Source organism: Mus pahari, chromosome 7 (assembly GCF_900095145.1).
Source record: "Mus pahari chromosome 7, PAHARI_EIJ_v1.1, whole genome shotgun sequence".
Lineage (NCBI taxonomy): Eukaryota > Metazoa > Chordata > Mammalia > Rodentia > Muridae > Mus > Mus pahari.
Window position 1 is genome coordinate 75,543,559 of NC_034596.1, and position 26,120 is coordinate 75,569,678.

The 26,120-nt window shown below is 42.1% G+C and overlaps 1 protein-coding gene across 3 annotated transcripts in view; it reads right to left on the minus strand.

Annotated features, from left to right (window-relative positions):
- Nucleotides 1-26,120, minus strand: part of Dcaf5 (DDB1 and CUL4 associated factor 5) — a 96,389-nt gene that overhangs the window by 11,610 nt on the left and 58,659 nt on the right. For all 3 annotated transcript variants that reach the window (XM_021201617.1, XM_029540622.1, XM_029540623.1), the window contains exons 7-8: nucleotides 16,453-16,519; nucleotides 399-526 (exon numbers count right to left, since the gene is read on the minus strand). In XM_021201617.1, the coding sequence (XP_021057276.1) occupies nucleotides 399-526; nucleotides 16,453-16,519 (195 nt within the window). The remainder of the gene's footprint in view (nucleotides 1-398; nucleotides 527-16,452; nucleotides 16,520-26,120) is intronic.

The following is a 26,120-nucleotide window of genomic DNA, read 5'->3' on the forward strand; positions in this document are numbered from 1 at the left end:
GAAATTTTAAAAATCACTTAAAAACAAACAAACACTAAACTCATAGTGTATAGCCCTGCCTGGCCTGGATTCACTGTAGATTATGTTAGCTTAAACTCATAGAGACCTGGTATTAAACACATGTACCCCCCCATACCCCACCTACTTTTACAATATCAACTTCTAATATTTTAATTCCCTTTAAGGCCAGAATCTTGCTCTGCAGCATAGCTAGTATTCTCTTAACCTTGGCTCTAAGTGTCAGGTTTACAGGCATGCACCATCATTCCTGGCACTCACGGTGAATCCTGATAAATTTTCAAGATTTAGATATAAATCCCTACACACATTGTTCTAGTTTCTTCCAGTGATGAACAACAAACATTTCCCTAAAAGGACAGAAGAGGAAAGTGCCTCACCTTGATAATCTTTTCTACACCAGAAGAGCAGATCATATAGGTGTGGGGGTTAAAGCGAACCTGGTTCACGATGGACCGATGCCCTTTCAGCACCATGAAGGCTCCATTGACCACCCTGCCAATGCCACCTAGGAAGACAGATGCAAACAAAATCGAATGATAACAGGTTCCAGTCATGACATATAAACAACTCTGAACAGGGTTGAGATTTTGACTGACTATGAGAGCAGAATGCAGAATCTTTAGATACGCTGCTGGGGAAAGAGGGACAGAGCAGCCCTTAGCACAGGGCTCTTTCCAGAGCCTTTATCTAGCCTGTAAGCAATGCCCACACCCACCCACAGCAACTCCACTGTCAATCACCCAAAGCTACTTAAGACAGCAAGTTTTTGGTCTCCAAGTTTTAATCCAAATGTTGTAGAAAAAGCAACAGAAGCCTGGCGTGGTGGCACACGCTTTTAATCCCAGCACTTGGGGAGGCAGAGGCAGGCGGATTTCTGAGTTTGAGGCCAGCAGCCTGGTCTACAGAGTGAGTTCCAGTTCCAGGACAACCAGAACTATACAGATACAGAGAAACCCTGTCTTGAAAAACAAAAACAAACAAACAAACAAAAAAAAAAAGAGAGAAAGCAAAAGCAACAGAGCAAAATGAGATTGAATACTTAATACTTGGGATGAGCCAGGCTGCTAAGCCAGGAGCTTGCAAAACCAGGAACATGTGACGATTTAAATACACAAGATGTCTTTAATCTGTTTAACTTTCAATTTATACTAAGATGACATTAGAGGGAAGAAAATAGGATAACACAAAGAACTCTTGCTTTGCCCTTGGACAGCAGGAGCTCTGGATCACAGCCATAGTAGCAAGTATTAAGATAGGAAGGAGGGACCAATGATAACCTGTTGCCAGCCTGACAATCTGAGTTCAATCCTAGGGCCTCCCAACCATGGCAGACACCCATATGCTGTGGCACACAGTAAGTACCAGGGACCTGGAGTGTGTTAACAGAGTAAAAATATTATCATTAATGAACTTGGGCCAGATTCAGGTTTAACATCCTGGCACTGGTATTATACCCACACAGGACACATACACTGCATTCTGAACAAGGTTGCTCTAAGCTCTAACACACAACTAAGTACAGAGCGTGAGGCATCAAGACACAAACCAGAGTGTCAATTGGACAGTGGATACTTTGTGCCTCTACAGTTTCTGTTCCATGTGTCTGCTCTAGCCCACAAACACTTTGATGAAAATTCACTCCAGGGCTGGTGAGATAGCTCAGCAGGTAAGGGCACCGACTGCTCTTCCGGAGGTCCTGAGTTCAAATCCCACAACCCACCTGTAATGAGATCTGACGCCTTCTTTTGGCAAGTCTAAAGACAGCTACAGTGTACTTATGTATAATAATAAATCAATCTTTGGACTGAGCAAACAGAGTTGACCAGAGTGAGCAGAGGTCCTAAAATTCAATTCCCAACAACCACATGAAGGCTCACAACCTGTACAGACAGCTACAGTGTATTCATATACATAAAATAAATCTTTAAAAAAAAATTCGCTCCAAACATTTCCCAGCATCTCAGTGAAGGAGGGACGATTACAGCGATATGCTTTCTCCCAACTAATCTTTCTAGAAAGTTTTCCACATTTGGTCTACTGGATAAAGTAGGCTGACATGGTGGGATCCAAGCAAGTCTGACCTGTGAGTCACGGGCTGCATGTATCCCAGGATAGTGGTGGCGCACGCCTTTAATCCCAGCACTTGGGAGGCAGAGGCAGGAGGATTTCTAAGTTCGAGGCCAGCCTGGTCTACAGAGTGAGTTCCAGGACAGCCAAGGCTACACAGAGAAATCCTGTCTCGAAAAACCAAAATAAATAAATAAATAAATAAACAAACAAACAAACAAATAAATAAATAAATAAAAAAAATAGTGTAGCTTGGCACGTCATGTCACAACGTCAAGTGCCTGAAGGTGGCATGAAAGGTGGGAGATATGGCTTGGGTCTCCTACGGAGAGGGGGATCCATAGAAACCTAAGGGCATACAGTAGCTGTCTAGATATAGGGCTCACAGCATTTCTCAGGAGCACCTTTTAGTTCTGCTGCAACTCAGGGAGAAAGGGTTTATTTTAGCTGACAATTTCACATTACAGTCCATCCACCACTGCAAGTATTAGAGCAGGACGGAGACAGCTGGTCATAGCACACCCACAGTCGAGAGCAGGAGACGGATGCAGGTAGTATTTGTCTAGGTTCCTATTAGTATTAGTAATTAGTATTAGTATTAGTAATTAGTAATTGTATTAGTCAGATACAGTGCAGGACCCAAACAGCGCTGTCCAGAGTCAGGCTGGGCCTTCTCACATCACATAAGGCTATGGAAACTGTCTTCCAGGTAGATGTGGCAGACAACACCTTTCACTCCACTCTTGGGAGGCAGAGCCAGCTGGATCTCTGTGGGTTCAAGGCCAGCCTAATTTACACAGTGAATTCTAGGACACCAGTGCTACAAAGTGAGACCCTGTTTCAAAAAAATCCAGAATAAATAAAAACAATTTTCCAGAGCCATGTCCACAGGCCAGCCTCATCTAGGCAGTTCTTCACTGTGACTCCCCAGTAATTCTAGGTTGACAATGAAACTAACGAGCATGAGCAGCTGTGTGTCTGCTTTTGTAGAAAAGGTTGATCTGACAAAATCAAATCAAATCAAAACAGAACCAAACAAGAAACAGCAATAACAACAAGAAGGTTGTGCATACAGTATGGATCTCTGAATTCCATTTTTTTAAATATCCTGTTCTTGCCCCCTAAACTGGGGTGGTCACTAGTAAGTAAACTGGATTAAAGCTCAAGTCAATCTTCTGTGTAATCTAACCAGGGTGGGTTTTTAATCCTTCCTATCCAGATCCAGTGGATCTGAAAAAAGTTCTAATGGTAAACAGGTACAGGAAGCATTTCTGCCATTTGTTAAGGCGACCACAGCAGAGTTCCTAGAACTACAGCAATGGATGGCTCTCTATGCACTTACAGGACTTTCTCGGCACAGAAGTAACAAAGTATCAATGTATCTTGGGATTTCATTGTGCTAAAATGTTTGATTCCAAAACCTGCTGTTTGAATTGCTAATTTGCACAGGCCTTTAATCCCAGCACTGGGGAGGCAGAGGCAGGTGGATTTCTGAGTTCAAGGCCAGCCTGGTCTACAAAGTGAGTTCCAGGACAGCCAGGGCTATACAGAGAAATCCTGTCTCGAAAAACCAAAACCAACCAACCAAACAAACGACTGTTAAATGAGTTTTGCTTGGGATTAGGTCAGAATGCCCCACACTTTTTCAAATAGCCCTAAATATAGTCTGTCACTTTATACTGGATATTATGTGAAGTTGCATTGATGATTACACAATCAAAGTATCTATCAGCTCTGGACGATGTCAGAGATTCTCTATGTCTGCAATATCAAAAACTCAGTCACAAGTGGACTAGTTCCTTATGTGAAAACAAACAAGCAAGCTGGGGATGTAGCTCAATAGTGACCCAAGGTCCCAGTCCAATTCCCAGCACTGTAATAAGTATATGAACAAGCACATCTATACCTATTAGGGTGCAAATTTGCTTTCGTTTTCATACAGACTAAAATTATATGAATACTAAATAATTTTAAAACAAATTTTTAATTGTTTATTATCAGTAATGGTTTGGTTTACATGTCTATTTGATATGCCTATGTACCCAGGGAAGGTGAAACAGGGTTGCGAGGAGGAAAACTAATGATACCCTGCTAGGCAGTATGGTTCTCAGGTTTCAAATGACTTGAATGACTGTACAGTTTATGAAAATGATTTGCTGGGTGTAGTCATGACCTAATCACTAATAATGACTATCAAGAAATAAACTAACACACACTCAGGGAAAATGACCTATCTTCCTAAGCTGTTGTTTGTTCAGTTCTGTTCAGTCTTTCCTTGGGGCCATCTGCTTTGGTTGGCTTTGCCAAACATGACAGCACTGATTAGGTTTTGCTCAAAAGTCAAAGATGCAGAGCACAGAGATGGAGCACTTGCCACTCTTCCAGAGGACCTGGGTTCAGTTCCCAGTACCATGTGGTTGCCTCACAGCCACCCCAGTTCCAAAGGATTCAAGGCTGCCTTCTGGCTCTGTGGGCACCACACACAGCAAAAACACTCACGCACAAAATAAATACATCTGTTTTTTAAAAGGTCAAAGCTGAGGCTAGGAGATGGTTTAGTGTGAAAAGTGCTTACTGCACATGTGTGAAGCCCTGAGCTCAGATCTCTAGAACCCATATAATGCTGACAAACAAACAAACAAAATAAGACCCTGTCTCAACCAAGGTGGAAGGTGAAGACTGAGGTTCCCTGACTGCTACACATGCACCGTGGCAAGTGTGTACACACACGCACACAGATAAATAGTAAAGTCAAAGCTGAAGTTCCAGTTTCTCTCATGAAAAAGGGATGCTAGAGGTGGGAAAGGCTATAAATCCTCTTATGTATTCTGCTACAGATTTCAGAAAACAAAGTACAAATCCCATAGATGTTCAGCACTCACTGTCTTAGGGCACACTGGGATGGATCCAACTGACTCACACAAACACCCTGCTCAGAATCCAAAGGCCTTTCTTTTCTTTCTTTCTTTCTTTCTTTCTTTCTTTCTTTCTTTCTTTCTTTCTTTTTTTTTTAAAGATTTATTTATTTATTATATGTAATTACACTGTAGCTGACTTCAGACTCTCCAGAAAAGGGCATCAGATCTTGTTACGGATGGTTGTGAGCCACCATATGGTTGCTGGGATTTTTTGAACTCGGGACCTTCGGAAGAGCAGTCAGTGCTCTTACCCTCTGAGCCATCTCACCAGCCCCCAAAGGCCTTTCTAAGATGCTCTGGCAGTGTAGGTATAGTGGGGCTCATGCCGATAATCCTGGTACTTGGGAGGTTTAGGCATGAGCATTGATACAAGTTTGAGGCCACTTTCGGTTATACACTGAGTTCCAGGCCAGCTAAAACTAATAAAGACCTTGTCTATAACAACCAACCAACTAAACTAACTAGGCTGGGTGTGGTAGCAAACATCCCAGCCACTAGTATGGCTAAGGCAGGATGATTACAAATTCAAGGCCAGTCTGAACAACTTATCGAGACTCTGTCTCAAAATACAGGTGGCTGGCGATGTAGCTAACTGGTAGACCATAGCACATTTGCCTAACTCAATCCTAATTAGATCAGAAAGAGAGAAAGAGGTGGGGAGGGAGGGAGGGAGGGAGAGGGAGAGGGAGAGGGAGGGTGGTGGGAAACCAAATTTGTTTTTACTTTTCCCTCCAAGGCGGGTCAAATGTTCTCACAGAGATGACAAAGGGCTAAACATTGAAGTCCTGATTTCTGTCCTTTTTTCTACCCACTCTCCTCATGACATTCCTTTGAGAAGAGGAAGGAAAATCACCTCAACACTACAATTAGGAAGGCAAAGCATTATAGCAGTATTGAGGAATTGAAGCAGGGGCTGGAGGAGGATGACAGGAAGGTAAGATGCAGGCTGAGGGTAATGGGGAGACTGGTGCAGGAAGCTTCAGAGCTTGAGGCCCTGGGTCTTTACAGTGAGACTTTGCTCCAAACAATAGCAAACCAAACCAAACCACCACCAACAAAAACAATTAAGGCTGCAAAAAAGAAAATTTGCATTTCTAAGCAAGAGCACAGGCCTTCCTGAAGAGAAAAAGAACTTAGATTTGCAGAAGTCTGACATACCCACGGGTACAATGAACTTATAAAGCATAATTATGAACAACACCTAGCAGAGCAAGACAACATTTTAGAAGCTGAAGTATCAGGTAATTTCAATGATACAAGGTGGGGGGAACACAACTAAAATTACCTTCTTGGGCTTAGGGAACGTTAACATGACATTAGAGTCTAGTGGCTCACTCAGCTTCAACCTGACTGACCCTACTTGCCTATGTGATTCCACACAGTGGCTCTTCCATGTTTTTCAGTAATTCACCTCCTCTTCCTCTTTTTCCCTCTTTTGTTCCTTCTCCCCCCTCTCTCTGCCTCTCCTGCTTCCCTCTAAAGCACAGGCTTTGCTATATACTCTGGCCTGGCCATGAATTCATTTTACCTCAGCCACCTGGCAGGGATTACAGGCATACAGCACCACACCTGGCCATGGTCATTCTTTCTTGCCTACTCAAGAAATCCTAATGGTTTTATTTTCTACCTGTATCTCTGATCTAACTTTAGGGCCTAGGTCCAAGCCACCACCACTCCTCACATGTCTCATGAGACACACAGCACTTCTCCCCATTTCTCTCCGTGAGAGCCCCATTCCTACTACATACCCTCCACTCAGCAGCCAAGCAAATCCCTTTAAATTACATGTAGCTCCCCTGCTCATCCCGTTCTAATGGCTCCTCAGTCAGTGTCTTAGTGTCTTATTCCTGCACAAACATCATGACCAGGCAGCAAGTTGGGGAGGAAAGGGTTTATTCAGCTTACACTTCCACACTGCTGTTCATCACCAAAGGAAGTCAGGACTGGAACTCAAGCAGGTCAGGAAGCAGGTGCTGATGCAGAGGCCATGGAGGGATGTTACTTACTGGCTTACTTCCCCTGGCTTGCTCAGCCTGCTCTCTTTTAGAACCCAGGACTACCAGTCCAGAGATGGCACCACCCTTATGGGGCCCTCCCCGCTTAATCACCACTAATTGAGAAAATTCTTTACAGCTGGATCTCATGGAGGCATTTCCTCAGCTGAGACTCCTTTCTCTGTGATAACTCCAGCTATGTCAAGTTGACACACAGAACCAGCCAGGACACTCAGTATGTCCCCTTTGCTGAATACCCAGCCTCCTTTGTTCCACTTACCTTGGACCTCATCTCCCACTGTGTATCCCCTATGACACTCTTGCTCTGCCTCAACCTATTAGCTTCCATGTGTGTCAAAATACACCAGGGCCACTCCTGCTTCAAGACCTCCTGCTGACTCCTGCCTGTGTTTCCCACTCTGAGAGCTTTGCTCGGTTGCGACCTCAATGAAGTCTCTTCAGAACATCTCATCAAAATCTGCATCTAGGGCTGCAGAGATGGCTCAGCGGTTAAGAGCACTGACTGCTCTTCCGAAGGTCCCGAGTTCAAATCCCAGCAACCACATGGTGGCTCACAACCATCCCTAATGAGACCTGATGGCCTCTTCTGGTGTGTCTGAAGACAGCTACAGTGTACTTACATATAATAATAAATAAATCTTTAAAAAAATCTGTATCTATTGACTCCCCGTCATACTAATGTCATTATTAAACCCCTTACTGTTCTGTTTTCCATTGCACAACTAGACATTCTGTTATTCACGTCTGCTATTCCTTGTGTGAAAAGTCCTTCACTAAAAGTAAACCCTGTGATGACAGGACTCTTGTCTCTGCTGAATCCCCAGTCTCTATAGACCATTGCCTCGAACTGTGTTTCCGATAAATATGATGACCAAACTGAAACATGAATATATAAGACTGTGGAATAAGGGGAGGGGGACTCACTTGTGGGCTCTATTACCACCATATGGATTTATCCAGATGTTTCTTTGTCTCTATGTCCCTGATGCTAATTTGGGTGTTTCTTTTATAGCATTTTTATTGCATTAAGAGCAAAGAAACAAAAGCAGTTAAACTCCTACTTATCCTTCATAATGCTTTAAAATGTCAATTCTATGAAAATTTTACCAAACTGAAATCTCTTCACATCCCTCTTAATAATTATGTTTTTATGGACTGTGGAGTCCTCACGTCTTGAGATACTGATCCAGAATCCACTTCTAAGTTGAGTATATGCACATGTAGGTTAATACCCTTTTGATCACCCCTCTTATAGTCAAGATGAAGTATTAGCTGGGAATGTGGCTCAGTGGTATAACATTTGCTTAGTATATTCAAGGCCCCAGCAGTGTTAAGGATCTGCCCAAATAACTTTGCAATAATGTCTTCTCTAAGACACCCAGTAAGTAAATGAATTCAAGTAAAGCCCCTTGTCATACGCTCTGGACCAAAGCTTGAAGGAGGAAGCCAGAGCTATAACCTGTAGGGATACGGTTTGGTAAACAGTGGCTGAGAAAATGAGCCTACTTCATCCTTGACCCCACTGACAGAACTAAGAGTTTACAAATATGGGTCTCCAGAAAGTTCTAGGACAGCCAAGGCTAAATAGAGAAACCCTGTCTTGAAAAAGAAAAGAAAAGAAAAGAAAAGAAAAGAAAAGAAAAGAAAAGAAAAGAAAAGAAAAGAAAAGAAAAGAAAAGAAAAGAGAAACAAAAAAGTTTATAAATATGAAGGGCAAAAGACATTTCTCTTCCTGGCACACTTAGAAGAGAAGCCCAAAGAAATCTTAACATTTCCAAAAGGTCTGAACCGACAGTTGCAGGCTTTAAGTTTCAAGTCATAGAGAAACACAATCAAGGATATTGACAAGAGAGAGGGAGCACTGGCTGTCTCTTTGGGAACACGTAACCACTTCAGAGATGAGAGAAACCAGATGGGGACAGCAGTGCCCTCAGCAGAGCTCCAGCACTCCACAGGCAGCAATGCCTAATTGTACAAAGACAATTATACCTAGCTCTTCTTTCATCTGTACTTCACATGTGGCTGTAACCAACTACGTGTGGCCAACTGAAAACAGTTGTTTTTCCAGTTACAAGGAAGGGAAAAAAAAAAAACAAAAACAAAACTCAAACAGATGCCTAAGCCTAACTCACTGAGAACAAATGTACATCTAGGAAAATGAAGAGAGCCGATGAGATGGCTCAGCGGGCAGTAGCAGCTCCCAAGTCAGCTGTGCAGAGTTTGATTCCTGGAACCCACATGGTGGGAGGGGAGAAACGATTTGTACAGGCTGTCCTCTGACCTTTGTGCACATGCGCACACACAGAACAAAGCTAACTACAGGAGAAAGGAAGCGATATTGTCTACACATAAATGCAGGCTGACAAATACACGTTACAGCTGTTTCTAGCTTCCTGCCTGTGGGGTAGCTGACATGACTCGAGAGTGAAAATGCATGGCCCCTTCTATTGGAAAAAGTCTGTCAAAAGGGAATCCTTCAGATGACTCATGACTCCAGCAGTCTTCAGGTAAAGAACCACTAGGTCATTCACTCATGAGGATACAAGGGACAATGTCTCCATCCTGGATGACACTGCTTCTCTGTGTAGGCCATGTTAGCCTCAAACTCACAAGCGACCCTCTGTCTCTGTCTCCCGAATGCTGGGATAAGAGGCAGGTGGCACCACTGCCTGGCCATCCTGCCTTTTTAAAAGGAGTATTCAAAAAGGGAGGAAACTATTTGCTTTTTGTTTTCCAAGACAGGGTTTCTCTGTGTACTCTGTGTAGCTTTGGGTGCCTAGAACCGTAGACCAAGCTGGCCTCAAACTCTATGGGATTAAAGGTATGTGCTGCCATTCCTAGGTGGGAGAAACTTTTTAAATAAGGAAGAAATCACTGAATTTGTAAGTACTCTCAGAGTAATACCAAGAAGGTAGACACTGCTGCTTTGGATGACATTCTTATTTTACATGGAAGAATCAGTATGAAGGGTTACAGTGTTTCTCTAAAGCCCCCAACTTTAAGGTGAATGGATCAGGAATTTAAAAATCAAGACTATCATTTCATCTGGATTATACGCCTTTTCCATAAATAATAAGGTCGGGGCAGAGAGATGTAGTTCAGAGGAAGGGCACTTGTCTAGCATGTATGAGGGTCTAGGTTCAGACAACAGTAGTGCATACACACACAGCAGGGAAAGAAGAAAAGAAACATATCATATGGAATTAAAGTAGACTCCTACCTTAGGGAAAGCTGCTCTGAGAAAACTTTAAGACAAGTTAGAAGAAAGAGAAATACAAATATTTAAAGAGTAACCTGTCTCTTCCACTACTTTGCCATATGTAAGCTACTTCCATATGTAAGTTACTAGAAAAAAAATGCTTTGGATCTGCACTGATCATAATACTCATAGCAATAGCAGTAGCATACACATATTTAACTATTATTATTAGCACTCAGAAGGCAGAGGCAAGCAGATCTGAGTCTCAGGTCAGCTACATACTGAATTCCAGGTCAACCAGAGCTGCACAGCAAGACTTTGTCTTAAAAAAAAAAAAATTGACTTATTTACGTGTGTGCTTCTATGTGTGGGTCTGCACACCCTACAGCATATGTATGATGGCCAGAGAACAACGTGCAGACCTAAAGAGGATTGTCCTCTCCTACCATGTGGGCCTTGAGGACCAAATTTAGGTCATCAGGATCAACAACAAAGGTCTGCTGAGCCATCTCAGGGGTCAATGTCTTCTATTCATCTATGTATCGTATGAAGAAAGCTTCTAGGGCTATTAAATCATGTCTAAAAATACCTTAGACAATAACAATACCCTAGACTGTTCTTTGACCATGACAGCACTAGATCTCGGGTCTGTTGCTCCTTTCCCTGGCTGTGTATGTAACTTCCGGTCTGTGTGTTTTATTTTCAGGATTACAGCACACAGCTGCTGCCTTTCCTTTCCACTCGAGAGATGTAAACATGCTCACAAGTGTTTTCTTTGCCACAGCAAAAGCTCCTGGTTTTAGTCTGTCCTCTGACCTGGGGATTTTGAAAGTAATTTTCACCAACTGAAAAAGGAGACCTAATCTTGCTAGGTCAAGAGTTTGACATGGATTATGGGTCTTACAACAGAAATACTCTCCTCAGCTCCATCTGAAGTCTTGCAGGAGGGAGATGGCTCAGTGGTTAATACTTCCTGAGTTCAATTCCCAGCAACCACATGGTGGCTCACAACCATCTGTAATGGGATTTGATGCCTTCTTCTGGTGTATATGAAGTTAGCTACAGTGAACTCATATACATAAAATATATAATTCTTTAAGGAAATTAATTTCTTTTAGAATTTGTATAACATTAAAAAAGAAATAACACCTCAAATACCCAAAAAGAAAAGAAAGGAGAAAAAAAGCCCCTGACTTCGGCTCACACTCAGGATTTTCAGCATTTGGCAACCACTATAAAGCACACAGCAGGCATTTAATTAATGTTGATTACTTGTCATTTAGAGTCAAGTATTAATTGTGCCATTAAGATACATAATAGTAAGTCAGCTTTCTTTATCTGCTCACCTTAGTATTTTATGCTCAACAAGTATGACTAAAGAGGGAAACCGTGTTTGTCCTCAGCCCAGAATCAGTTCATTTAAAAAGGCAGGAGGACGGATTAGGTCATTTCTCTTTGACGCCAGAGGCAGCCCTCAGATGTGCTGTCTGCTTTGCTGAAAGTTGCCGAGTTGTTTTTTTTTTTTTTAAGTATGAATTAATTGCTAGCATTTAAAAATTAGAGGGCCAGAAGGATGGCTCAGCAAATAAAGGAATTTTGCTGCTAAGTCAGACAACCTGAGTTCAATCCATAGAACTATACAGTAGGAGAAAAACCCCAAAAGTTATCCTCTGATCTCCACATGTGCACCCATCCACATGGGTATGCGTGCCTGAGGGCACATGTGTACATGCGTGGGTGGGCATACACATGTGCATACACAGTAAATATAATTTTAAAAAGCGTAGCAATTACATTATAAAAAAGAGATGTCAAGCATTTCTGAAGCCAGTCTGAAGAAAGGCTGAGAAAACACACACCCAGATGAGAGAGCAGTTACATCATCACATATCTCTCTAGGGTCTACTTGCTAGGAGCTGCTCACCCCAAGTAAGCTGAGGCCTGAGTGCTAACTGATGGTGACCTGAACAGGTTTCACTATGGGGACATAAGCTGTAGGTAGAATTAAAGGAGAATCTGGAGATCTGGGAAAACCATAGCTCCAGTCTGCTGTGTGGCTTTTACAGGCAGATTTTAAAAATCTTTTGTTTTGGTGTGTGTGTGTGTGTGTGTGTGTGTGTGTGTGTGTGAGTGTGTGTGTGTGTGTGTGTGTGTGTGTGTGTGTGAGAGAGAGAGAGAGAGAGAGAGAGAGAGAGAGAGAGAGAGAATATGGGTGGGCTTATTCTCGTGTGAATGTGCATATGTGTGTGAATGGGTATGGGCTTACTCTTCTCACAACATTCTGGGTAGAGGGGTCAGAAGACAAATCTGTCTCCAATTATCCTGTGGGATCTGGGGACTAAAATCAGGCCTTAGGCCATTGTCAGCTGAGCCACTTTGCTGGCAGTTATAGCAGTATTTTAACTGTCCATCAAATAGCTTCTGTGTAAAAGACTTAAGATAAATAGCAAGTTCTAGGCCAGCCAGTGCTAGCAGGCTATAAAACAGACAGTAATATCCCGCCTAAAACTAAACCAATAAACTGGGCAGTGGTGGCACATGCTTTTAATCCCAGGATCTCTGAGTTTGAGGGCAGCATGGTCTACACATCCAGTTCCAAGACAGCTAGGGCTACACAGAGAAACCCTGTCTTAAAAAACAAAACAAGACTCAATCCTCCTCCAAAATATAACAAAAAAAATTAAACAACAAAACGAACAAATAATAAGCTATAAGCAGTTATAGGGTGAAGTAGAAAAGGCTGTCTTAAGTTCTAAATAATTATTTGATTTAAAAATTACACACATTACTTCAATAAAAATAATTTAATTATAAGAATAGTAGAAGTAGAGAAAAGGAGGCGGCTGCCCAGAAGAGGGAAGCTCACACAAGAGTGAGAGCGTGGGTGGGTCTCGGAGTAGTGGCGGCAAGGCTGGACTCCCAAGTGAGGCAGGCCTACTAAAAATAACTGTGAAACGTACTTTCATTACATGCAGACCAAGATGATGATGAAAGGAAATGACTTTCTGTGACATGATGTAATGCTGGAAGACATACAAAGAGAGCAAAGCCCTCAACTACCAGCCTCTGAGACCAACAAGAGGGAACCGTATATGACCCTGCCTTGCAAACAGAGAGACCCAGTGTAGAAATGGTGGCTTCTGGCCAGCTCAAGTATAACTTTTGTAGATGTGGGGTCTGTGGCCTCAAACAGCTTACCTGACACTTGACGTACTTTCTCATTATTTAAGATAGGGTCTCATAATTTAATTGTTTGATCTGGAATTCACAGGAATCCACCTCCTGCCTCTGCCTCCCAGTACTGGGAATTAAAGTTGTGCCCCTGGCCCAGGGTGTGCTTTCTGTTTCACCACATAGTACACTTTAAAATCAACAGGGAAAAAAAAAAAAGAAGAAGAAAAAAAAATAAAAAAATAAAAGAAAAGAAAAGAAAAGAAAAGAAAAGAAAAGAAAAGAAAAGAAAAGAAAATCAACAGGGCAAAGACTTCCTTGGCCCAGTCTGACTACATCTTTGGAATCCCCTAACTGGATTAACTGACAGGACAGACTCAGAGAGAAAGAAATATTAACCAACCTCAGTTCTTTGAGGAACTATAAAATAATCTATGTCTGAAGAATAGCTCAAAGGGGACGGGAGAGCTATCCTGTACGAAGAGGAAGAATTAGGGGTGTATGTGCATAGGGAAAAGTGGGGACAAAGGAATAAGACCATCTCTTCAAGTCAGAGAGAGAAGCACAATCTACTGGTGGTTCTCTGACCTTTCAGCTTTCAGAAATCTGAGGGACTACATCTATGGGTTTTGTTTGGTTTTGTTTTTTGGAATAGGGTCTCTTTATATAGCCCTGGCTGTCCTGAACTTGCTATGTAGACCAAGCTGGCACTGAACATTGCCTCCCGAATGTTGGGATTAAAAGTGTGCGCCACAATGCCTAGCTTTAAATTTCCTATCTTTTAATTCACCCAGTTTGTGCTATTCTGTCTTTGTAGCCATAGCAGACTAAGAGGCTCAAGCCTAAGGCAGTACACAGGGGACATAGGGAGATACCCCCAAACCAAAATAAACAACAACCAAAGCCCAACCAACCAACAAACCAACCAAAAAAATAACAACCAACCAAACAAAAAAATCCTCCCATTCTGTTGCTAGTCCCCATCTTTCTTTATCCCAGTGTGAAAATATGGCAGAGGAGAGTTCCAGAAAAGGAAAGGGCAATCTACTTTCTACTGTTTCTAAACATTATAGTGGCTTAACAGTCAAAAACACTGCAAGTCAGGTAAAAGAGACAATTAAACACAAAGGTTATTTCTCAGCTAATCACTGTGTGATCTGTGGAGGTAGGAAGCCTGAGCCAGAATAAACTTCATCAGAGTCAGCTCTGCTTGCCACAGCTGGTAGACTGTTGCCACAGCTGGCTGTGCTTGAGGAGGAGCTGTTCTCCACACTTCCCAATCCCACAAGGGAAGTGCTTATAACTTATTTAGTAACTAGACCACAGCACCTGGACACACAACACCCACACCTCATTCAGAGTTTGGTAGTGATGTTATTCATTCAACAACAGACAAAACCAAAAAATGTCTCCACTCTGAGTACTAGACATGTGTGTCATACAAGGCAGAGTCCTCTGCTATGTTTCTGATGGCCATTTTCCAGTTTGATGCCATCCATGTATCACCCACTGCAGACAGCTGAGTTGAGCTGTCCTCAAATAAATTTTTGTAGCAGTAGGTAACATTAAATAGGTGAGGATGCCACTATTTTAAAAATGAGATTTGAGGGGCTGGAGAGATTGCTCAACAGTTAAGAGTACTGTTGCTCTTGCAGAGGACCCAAGTTTGATTCCCAGCACCTACATGACTCACAGCCATCTGTAACTCCAGTTCCTGGGTCTCTGGTGCCCTCTTCTGATCTCCATCACCATCAAATACACATGTGGTGCACAGACCACATGAAGGCAAATATGAAGGCAAAACACAATTCAATATAATGAATAAACCTTTTCAAAATTAGGTTGAAAACTTAAATGCTCCAAATTTATGAAAAACTATAGGCCTTTGTCAGAATATAGCTGGAGCAGATACAGAAATGGCTATTTGATGTCTGGGGTTATCAAACATCAAGAAACACACCTGCCCATCCTCAGAGAAGCCCTCCTTTAGTTTAGATCACCATGGAGTCCAACAGAAGGCAAGGCCCTAACCAACCATGCATAAAACAACAAGCAGGATATGTGAGGAAAAAGCACAAGAAAAAGCATTTCACAGTAGCTCTGCAGTTAAGAGCACTTCCTGTTCTTACAGAGGGCTGGAGTTTGGTTCCCAGCCCCATCAGATCCAAGGTCTCTGGCCCCCAGGGATACACACGCAGGTGCGCACACCTGCACACACAATTTAAAATAAAAATTTTAAGTGTCTTGAGACATCCTTTTAAACAAGATATAAAGGTGATCCCTGAGGGCTAAAGAGGGACTTTTAGGAGTAGGGTGGAGTGACAAACACTTAAGAATCTCAGCAATCTGAATGTTGAGGCAGGATTATTCAGAATTCCAGGCTAGTCTGGAGTACACAGTGAAACCCTATTTTTAGGAACTACCTCCAATCTCTCCCATAAAGAGTGAATGAAAGTAGGGAAGGTTCTGGGGTTGGAACTGTGACTCAATGTGACTCTTGCTGGTCAATCCTGGCCTACACGGTGGAAAGATAAAACTGACTCTGGAAAGTTAATTGTCCTCTAACCGCCACACATGTACCATGGCTAATGTGCATGCACACATACTCAAACAAATAAATGTAAAATAAAACTTTTTAAAAAGGAGGTTCTTAGGAGAGAAAAATATCTAAATATCATTTATGCCAGAAAAGACAATGTGTAAATGACCTGGCTTCTAATCTTTATTTTCAAAAATGAATGTTTTCTGATAAACTGCTTATATTAAAAGAAAGAAGTATAGGGGGCTGGAGAGAAGGTTCCATTAGCCCTGTTGTTTTTGCAGAGGATCCAGGTTTGGTTCCCAGCAGCCACATAGTGACTTACAACCATCTGCGACTCCAGTTCCAAGGGATCTCACACTCTCGAGGGCCCCAGACACACATGTGGCACACATACATTCATAAACAGGCAAAACATTCATACACATAAGATAAAATAAAGTCTAAAAGATTATTTTTAAAGAAGTATATTTATCAACTGCATTCAACCAGACTGGCACATCTACACTGGGGCACACTCACCTGCTTCTGGATCTGCAGGAATCTTCCACATGTACAGGTTGAAGTCATCAGAGCCTGAAAGGATATACTGTTGGAACAAAAGAGACATTTTATATATTATTTTATAATTGGAAAGACATATTCAATTACATATATCATTCTGTAAAGAAAATATTTAAAAAAAAAAAACAAAAACCCACGGCCATTGAGATGGCTGAGTGGGCAAAAGCAATCGCTGTGTGAGCCTGAAACCTGTGATCCAAGATCCCACAGAGGAGTTATAGGGTGAAGAACAGATCATGCATTGAGGCTCTGTTTCTGTGTCTCTCTTCCTCCCTCTCTGTACATTAAAAGGTGTTTATTTTTTAACTTTTTCATTTATTTTATTTTGTACATGCATACCATACACTTGTGTGGAGGTCTGAAGGCAACTTGCGGTTATTTGTTCTCTCCTTCTTCTTCTTTTTTTTTTTTTTTTTTTTTTTTTTTTTNGTGTCTAAAGACAGCAACAGTGTACTCATATACATAAAATAAATAAATACATCTTTAAAAAAAACTGGGATAACCATTTAAAAATAAGATTTATTTGTGTGTGTGTGTGTGTGTGTGCTTTGTCAATATGTACATATGCACACCAGAAGTGGTCATTGGATCCCAATTATAGACAGTTGTGAACTGCCATATGGTGCCGGAATTTGAACTCGGGACCTCTGACAGAGCACCCAGTGCTCTTAAACACTAAGCCATTCCTCCAGCCCCTGGTCTCTACTTCTTCCAGCCAGGTTTCTTATGGCTTTCAGCAGTTCTTACAGTTTATGCATGCTTGGAAAAGGGGAGGCCTAGTGTACCTGGTCATTTTCAGAGACTTCCTGAAGGTTTTGAGTTGTTTAGTTCCTGAGGCAAATAAGCTTCCATACTGGGATGGAATGTTTCACCTCTTTAAAACATCCTGTATCAAATGAGCTTTATCCCAAGAAGCAGGTTTACTCTGGAGAAAACTCCTGCACAACAGCTTTTAATAAACTACAGTTTGTAGCACTTTCTCCAACATAAGTTTCAAAAGTAGATTTGGAGTTAGAGAGTTCTCAGAGTACCTGTTGCTTTTGCAGAGGACCCAGGTTGAGTTCCCAGTACCTGTGTGTTGGCTCACAATCATCTATAACTCCAGTTCCAAGAGAGCTCATCTAATGCCTTCTGACCTACAAGAGCCTCAGGCATTCATGGGAAGCATACACATAAACACAGGTAAAGCATTCATATACATAAAATAAATCTAGCGGGTGGCGGTGACACACTCCTTTAATCCCAGCACCCAGGAAGCAAAGGCAGGCAAATCTCTTAAATTCAAGGCCAGCCTGGTCAACAGAGCGAATTCCAGGTCAGCCAGGGCTAAACAGAGAAACCTGTCTTGAGAAAAATATAAACAAACAATAAAATAAGTCTAGAGAAATGTATTGAGTTGATTTGGAAGAATTTTCTATGATTATCACATACGTGTGCCTGTTCATTGTCTTTTTCCAACCATACCCATGTATGAATGCCTTAGCGTGCACATCCCGAAACATGGATATTTCTTTTCCCTGTTAACATTTTAGCTTTTCAAGCCTGTAGAAGAAGGTCAGAACCATCTTGAGTCAAGAATCCAAATAATCCTGGTATGTGGCTTTTTTTTTTGTTTTGTTTTTTTGTTTTGTTTTTCGAGACAGGGTTTCTCTGTGTAGCCCTGGCTGTCCTGGAACTCACTCTGAAGACCAGGCTGGCCTCAAACTCAGAAATCCGCCTGCCTCTGCCTCCCGAGTTCTGGGACTTAAGGCGTACGCCAACACTGCCCGGCTTGTTCTCTCCTTCCACTATGTGGGTTCTGAGGAGGACAGCTCAGGTCATCAGGCTTAGCAGCAAGCACCTTTATCTTCTGAACCATCTCAACAGCCCCCACAACTGTACATCTTTAAATTAAAGGCTTGAGGGACAGTGAGAAGTGAGCACAGGGCCTTGTACATGTGAAACACCATGCTACTGAATTGTACCTCAGCTCCTAAAGTGTAGTGTGTGTGTGTGTGTGTGGGTGGGTGTGTATGTGAAATTGGGTATTGCTAGATAGCCAAAGCTGGACTTAATCTTGTTAATTCTCTTGTCTCACTTTCCTGGGTATGAAGATTATAGGCATGTACGTATATACCCAGCTCAAACCTAGTATTTTTACATGCAAAAATCTCAGATAACATTTGTGTCACAATTTTTAAAAGTGTAGAAAATAAAAATTAGGATCTTCATTGAGATCTTTGAGGTCAAGTATCCTAAAGTTCTCTGCAACTCCCTAACATCCTGGAGCAGCAGGCTATCTCCAACCCTACCATGACAAGGACATAAGTGATGTCTTTTTATGTGGCAGCTTCAAATCATTATTGCTAGGTTTAACCTAATTAGACTCACAAATACATTGTGTTATGAGCAAACAGCGACAAGCAGCACCTTGAGCAGTTCACTTATTTCCAGATGTTGACGGACGATGTAGCTCCCGGCCCTTGGGCCGCCTTCTGCCTGGCTGCTTACTGCCAGCCTCCCTATCAATGACAAAGGCTCTCTCTCCAGAGCAGGTCTGCAGGTTGCTCCAAGAAGTGAGTGCTGCACAGGAACAGCCCTCAGCCAAAGACTGCTGTGAGCAGGCCTGTGAGCAGCCCAGCTTCCTCCTGTCCTGACACAAGAATGAGGATGTCTGTGCTCTACAGCTCCCCTCTCAAGGGCAAACTCAACCGGCTGGTAACCATAGGCAGTCCTTGTCTTCCACAATACCCTGCTCTGCTGCTGCGCACTGCATTTCCAAAGAATTAGCTGCATCTGAAAACTGAACCTCTAGTACGGCAGAGGGAGGGAGCCAGAACACAAAAGAATCATCTACTAATTACATGTATGTATGTATGCATGCATGCATGGAACAAAACTCGCTAGTCTATAGCTCATTCTTTCTTGTTCTCTTTAAAAGAAGCTGTGAACCTAACATCAAATCCCTGCTTCCCTCCCTCGCCGTATACTAAAATGCATACTAAAAACAACACCGCAAGGTTACACTTATCAGAAGTCTTACTTTACTGAAGGATCAGTATTTTCCTAATTGCTTAGTACTCACTGGGGCAGAGCCCAGGACCGTTAAAGGGGCCAGCTGTCCAGACAGAACGCTGACTCAGAAGACAGCCTTAGAAGGAAGAAAACGTTCCCACAGAGTTAAGTCTGCTGGCTTTGATATGATAGCTCCTCAAACACACGGAAAATGCTTGGAATGCTTTAAATGCTTTTGGGAATAAAGCAAGTTCTGATAGTTCTTCCCCTTCTCTTCCATCTACCAGGACTGAACTGCTTGGGATCATTTCCTGGGCGGTGGGGGTGGGGGTGTCTCCACCCCCTGACATCTAGCCGGACTGTGTAAGTAAGTGCTCACCAACACTGGAATTACAAGATGCCCTGAGGAATTCAGTTATGGCATTTAGTGGTTGGCTGTTGGATTCCTGCCAACATTAACAGTTGGCTTCCTGGGATACTGTTAACTGTGAGAGCCTGAAAATAAAATGAGTTCATTCTTTTATTCTTTAAACAAATATTTATTGAGTGTCAACTATGTATTGAGCACTATTTTAGGGAAGGAAATAGAGAAATGGCAAAGAGAAAGCGACACTGTCCCTGCTCTCACGGGATAATCATCTTTTATTGAGTGGGATAAAATTATATACATATAATGTGGGAAAGGGGAACAATGTTAGGAACAAGAAACAAGAAATAAACATTGAAGTTTCCAGTGGGCGTAAACATTGAAAGAAAAGGGAATCAGCTGGATAAAGAAGCTGGGGTAGTTTGTTTCCATTTATGTAAGGTGGTCACAGAAGACTTCTCTGATAAAATGGCATTCTGCGCAAAGCCCTGAAGGAAATGAAGGAGCAAATTATGTAGTTATCTGGGAGAAGACTAGTCCAAAAGGGACAGAGAATTCTGGGATGTTGAAAATATAAAGCAGCAAACTGTGTGTAATGGCTGAAACCTGTAATCCAAGTATTCAGATGGCTTTGAGGCAAAAGGCCGAGTGAGGAAGAGCCTAGCTTAAACTATAAAGAGTTCTAGGACAGCCTGGGCTACAAAATCAGAGCACATCACAAAACAAAGTTAAAAACATAACAAATTAGGTAGCCAATGAGCCTTGGGCTCCACTCATGCTGGGCAGGGAAGCCCCTCAACTGTACTCCTCCTGTCCTTTTAAAACTTGTTCTGAGACTGTGTCTTAATAGCTTGCCGTGCTGACCTTGAACTTGCCACCACAGGCCTTTGTCATTAGGCTCTTCTTTTTTTCAATGTGTGTAGAAGATTATCTCAAGTGGGCCCAAGGTAGTGACACATTTAACATCACCACAGGAAGTAGAATTTCCTTTCCTAAGGTTGCCTCCTAGGTCTGGGCTGGTTGAAACCTGACTTAGTAAGGCCTGGGATTACAAGACTGGACCACCATGATCCAGTTTTCTGCTTGGGTTCCGGATGGTGTGTGTACTGGGGGTGTTGAAACTGGGTCGATTTAATCCCAGCACTCAGGAGGCAGAGGTAGGCAGATCTCTGTGAGTTTGAGGCCAGCCTGGGCTACATAGAGAGACCCTTTCTCAAAACAAACAGATCCCCCAAATCTCAGTTCTTAGGAGTCTTTACCTTATAAGGTAGAATAGAACAGGGAGCTACCAGAGGAAGACTATTTCAAATACAATACGGAGGGAACAGTGTCTCCATTTCTCCCAAATACTTAGAAGAAAAGGAGAACCATTACTACCTGGGGGCAAAGGAAACATATGTCTGGCTTTTGGGCTAGAAAGATAACAATACAAAACACAGCATGGGTTGTACAGTCTATATTCTCCACAATCTTTTTCCAACTAGTATCAAAGTTTAGCAGTTGTCTCACAATGACTCATTTCACTGCTCACAGGAAGTTTAACCTAATCCACTGTCAGTACACAGATACTAACTTGATCAAGTACAAGGGCTGAACAATCACTCCTTCACAATGGGTATTATAAAAAAGATATTACCACACAGGGAGTGGCATGGGCTTGCTTGACCTGATACTCTGTAAGCTTGCTAACCTATAAGGCAACAGCTATTTAGGCAATACCCTACTTTCTGGTACTATGATAAAAAGCAATGTTCGCACCAACAACTTCTGCCCATTTCTTCATTTCTCTTTTTCAAATTAATGTATGTGTGTGTGGTGTATGTATGTATATGTATGTGTGTGTATGTATATAGATATATTTTTAAACTAATTTAACTATGTCTATATGTGTGAGTACAGGTGCCTGGAGGCCTGGACTGGAGTTGCAGGTGGCTACGAGCTGCCTGCTACTGGTTATGGGAACTGAATTCAGGTCCTCTGGAAGAACAGGATGTGCTTTTAACCACTGAGCCATTTCTGTAGCCCCTACTTTCTCATCTCTCTTATTTAAAAATGTTTTAAAATTTGTGTATACAAATGTTTGACCTGCACTGTATAAGTAAGTATACCATGTGCATGCATCAGCTCCCCTGGAACTGAGGATGCAGATGGTTGTGAGCTACCATATGGGTGCTAGGACTTGAACCTGGGTCCTTGGCAAGAGCAACAGGTGCTCCTTACCACTGGGTTATTTGTAATGGCTTGGACGAAAACAGCCTCCATAGGCTCATATATTTGAATACTTGGTTCCGGGTTGGTAGAACAATTTGAAAAGGACTAAGAGGTGTGGCCTTCTGAAGGAAGTGTGTCCCTGTGGACTTGCTCATGCTCTCTCTCTCCCCTCCCTCTCTCCCCCCTGGCCCCACTACTTGTGGATCAAGAGGTGAGCTCACAGCTGTTCCTTCATAATACCATCATGAGCTCTAATCCTCAGAAGCTATAAGAAACATGAATCTCTTTCTTTTATATGTTGTCCTGGTCATTGTGTGTTAGCACAGCAATAGATAAGTAACTAAGACACCATCTTTCTAGAGCTCTTTTTCATCTCTTAACACCTTGTCTACAAATGTCTCTTTCTTTTTGCAAGGTGCTTTTACTAGCTGAGAAGATCACCTAAGAATCATCGAAGACAAACATATACATGTATGTACACACACACACACACACACAAACGCGCGCACGCGCGCACACACACACAAATTTAGTGTACTGAATATTCAAAGAAAGATCTAAATTTAGGCTTCTTACAGAAAAAATTATTTCAAAGGACTATCTGGAGTACAGGTAAACTCTTGGCAACTACACTGTAAGTTTTATATAATTTTAAAAATATGGTTATAAACAAAAAATGATTTCCTATCTGAGTTAAAATGAAAAAAAAAATCAAAAGGTACAAGCCACCCACCAGACATAGTCCAATTAATACTCAGAATAGGTCCCAACAAGCCCTTTGGTAAAAGAAAAATCTCTTGTTTCTCTTTTGACGATTATGTAGATGATGGATGGATGCGTGGAAAGACAGGCACACACAAAAATGTGTGTGTGTGGTATGCGTGTCTGCAGTGTGTGGTATGCGTGTCTGCATAGCTGTCAAACTCTCCAACATCTACTAAAGGAAACATATCAATCAGTTACTACTTGATGTGTGCTGATCAACTTAGTTCTCTCCAAAGGTTCCTTCCACACAAATTAATTACTCCCCAATAAAAGGCATGTCTGTCTAATTAACTGTATTGACCAAGCTAGGAAAACCAGATGGCTCTGTGGCCAGGATCAGTAAGAAGAGAAACAACTATTTTTATTCAATTAAACACAGTTCTTTAGTTCCCCTGACCTTTGTCAGAAGGGGAAAAAAATAAGGTAGTATAACGCTGAGAAACTCTTTAGAGGTCATTTCTAGAGAAAGGTTTGCAAGCTGTATAAATACAAGTCTGATTATGCCATCTATAGTATAGTACTACCTGCCACAATGTTATCTAAAGCAACAGAGCAAGCTTTCTCCTGAAATGGGTAAGCCAGAGATTTAACTGGTGATAAGACAAACAGAATTGCATTAACTTTGAATGAAAACATACCCATATGCATACCCAAAAGAAGAGAGCATATGCGTATGTATGTCCAGAGGAAGAGCATATATGTATATACACATCCAGAGGAGCAGCATATATGCATATTCACATGCAGACCAGGACTACATATGCATACCAATAAGAGTAATGTTAGTTCTGCATGTAAAGTTATATTATTCTTGTTTTGGATCACTTCCCATTTCAGCTCTATTAAACTCCTGGAATTTTTGGTTTATTAATAACCAAACTTTATGAGGTATGAGTAGGGAAAATATGTTGATAAAGAAATATTCTACAACAGCAGCCAATAATATTCAAATACTTAGGGAAGAAAAATGTTACACAGCTCTATCTAAATCATCATCAGCTGCTATAGGCAAGTAGCCTGCCTTACTTGAAGGCAAGAATGTGTGGAAATTCATTTTGGAAACCCAGGTTTGGTCTAAAGAGCCATTAATCAAATGGCATCCGTACCTAGTCTTTCTCCATGGGCCTCAGCTCTGATACTCTGAGACTGGATTATCTTACTCCAGCGATAGCCATTGTTCAAGCAAAGGCTCTAAGCATTCTTAAGAAGATGAGTTCCCCTTTTCTCCAAAGCTTAAGCAAGCATGAGAAAGAGGCAAAGCTATTGGCTGAGTGATATTTTGAAGGACACGGGGCAGGCAGAGCTGGCGCACTATGACCTGTCCGGCTTTGTTAATGTCTACTGGGGTTTCTGAGTAGATCCCAGCTCCCAGCTAGGGTTGTGCATTAAAGGAGAACTGTCATGTTACATCACCAGAGCACAGCAATTTCACTTATTCCTAATCTAAGAATAAATTCAAGTTACCTCATGGGCTTTTTCAAATAATTATTAAACTGTCCACCCCTAGCATGCTTTCCATGATTTCTAAACTCCAAACCAGTAAATGGACTACAGGATGAACCTCAGCCATTGGTAGTAGCTGAGCCTCCAGGTCCCAGGAGTCCAGTAAACCCTTAGGATTATCTACCACACTATCTAGTTATATGTACTTTCTGACAGTATTTATGGCTTCCAGATTTTCAAAAAGGCCAAAAGTTCAAAAGAATTCGAAACAGCTGATTTAGTAAACAGGTTCTCTGCAATCTGCCTTTCCTCTTTGGTACTGGGGATTGCATCTTAGGGCCTTCCACATGGAGGGCAAGTGCACCACCTCTGGGCTACATCCCTCCCCAGGCTTCCTTTAACTTTTTATTTGGGGACGGGAGAATCCTTTTGCTTCAGTCTCTGCAGTAGCTAAGACTACACTGTACTACCAGACCTGGTTAAATCAAAATCCTCTAAAATTCACTCACAGGCCATACTGCATATGCCTTTAATCAGAGGCAAATGGATCTTGGTGAGGTCCAGGTCTCCAAGGCTCCATAGTAAAACCCTGCCTCAAGAAAACAAAACAAATATATAAAATATTCACTCCCTTGTGGTTGAGGAGATGGCTCCGTGGGTAAAAGCGTTCACCATACAAGCCTGATAGCATGAGTTTGGATCCCCAGAACCTACATAAAAGCCACCCTTTAATGCCCAGCACGCCCCTAAAGGGAAGCAGGAAGTGGGAACAGAAGACGCTCTTGTCTTAAATGTGCAGAGTGAGGAGACCCTATCTCAAACAAGACAAGGAAGGTGAGGACCACCACCTGAGAGTTGTCTTCCACATATGTGCACATGAGCACACACAAAAAACAATAATTCCTTTAAAAATCCACTCCCTAAACAATATATACAAGGAATTCACCAGCCATACACTCTTTCTCATTGGCCCACAAAGACCACTTGATCTCAGTAATATGGAGGCAGCATGATTATGAAAACAGGCACAGTCAACAGGCAAGGGTGTGAGTTTAATCCTGGCTAGCCCCACTACTGACTCACACTGCAAATCACTCTGGGCCTCACTTTCAAGGGGGATGAAACCAACTGTACCTAAAGATCACTATGTGGATTCAAATGCAAGAGAAGAAAACGAGCAAGGAAGTGGAAAAAAATAGCCAAAAGTCATAAACAAATCAAAGGATGGAACCCAAGAGTTATATTTTCCTATAGAAAAAGTGTATTTTTATCTCATATGAAAAAGAACATATCACATGTGGGGTCCAAGGGTGACAGTCATAGAAAGTAGAGCTACAGTATGACAGTGCAGTTCTGTTGTCATGTAGTAGTCTTCCTCCTCCTCTTCCTCTTTCTCCTCCTCCTTTAAAGATTTATTTATTTTATGTATGTGAGTACAATGTAGCTGTCTTCAGACACACCAGAAGAGGGCATTGGATTCCATTATAGATGGTTGTGAACCACCATATGGTTGCTGGGAATTTAACTCAGGACCTTTGGAAGAGCAGTTAATGTTCTTAACTGCTAAACCATCTCCCCCACAGACCCCCCCCCCCACCTTTTCTGTCTGTCCTGGAGCTCACTCTGTAGAACAGGTTGGCCTGGAACAGAGAGCTGACTGCCTCTGCCTCTGCCTCCTGAGTGCTGGGTTAAAAGCATGTGCCATCACCATCTTTAATCAGTAAATTTACTAGCAGTAAATCTATACATACATTCTTGCCTCTCATCCTACACATGCACACAGCATCAACAGTGAGGGTGAGCAGTGATGGCATGTCTAAGGCTAGGCCACATTTTTTTTTTTTTT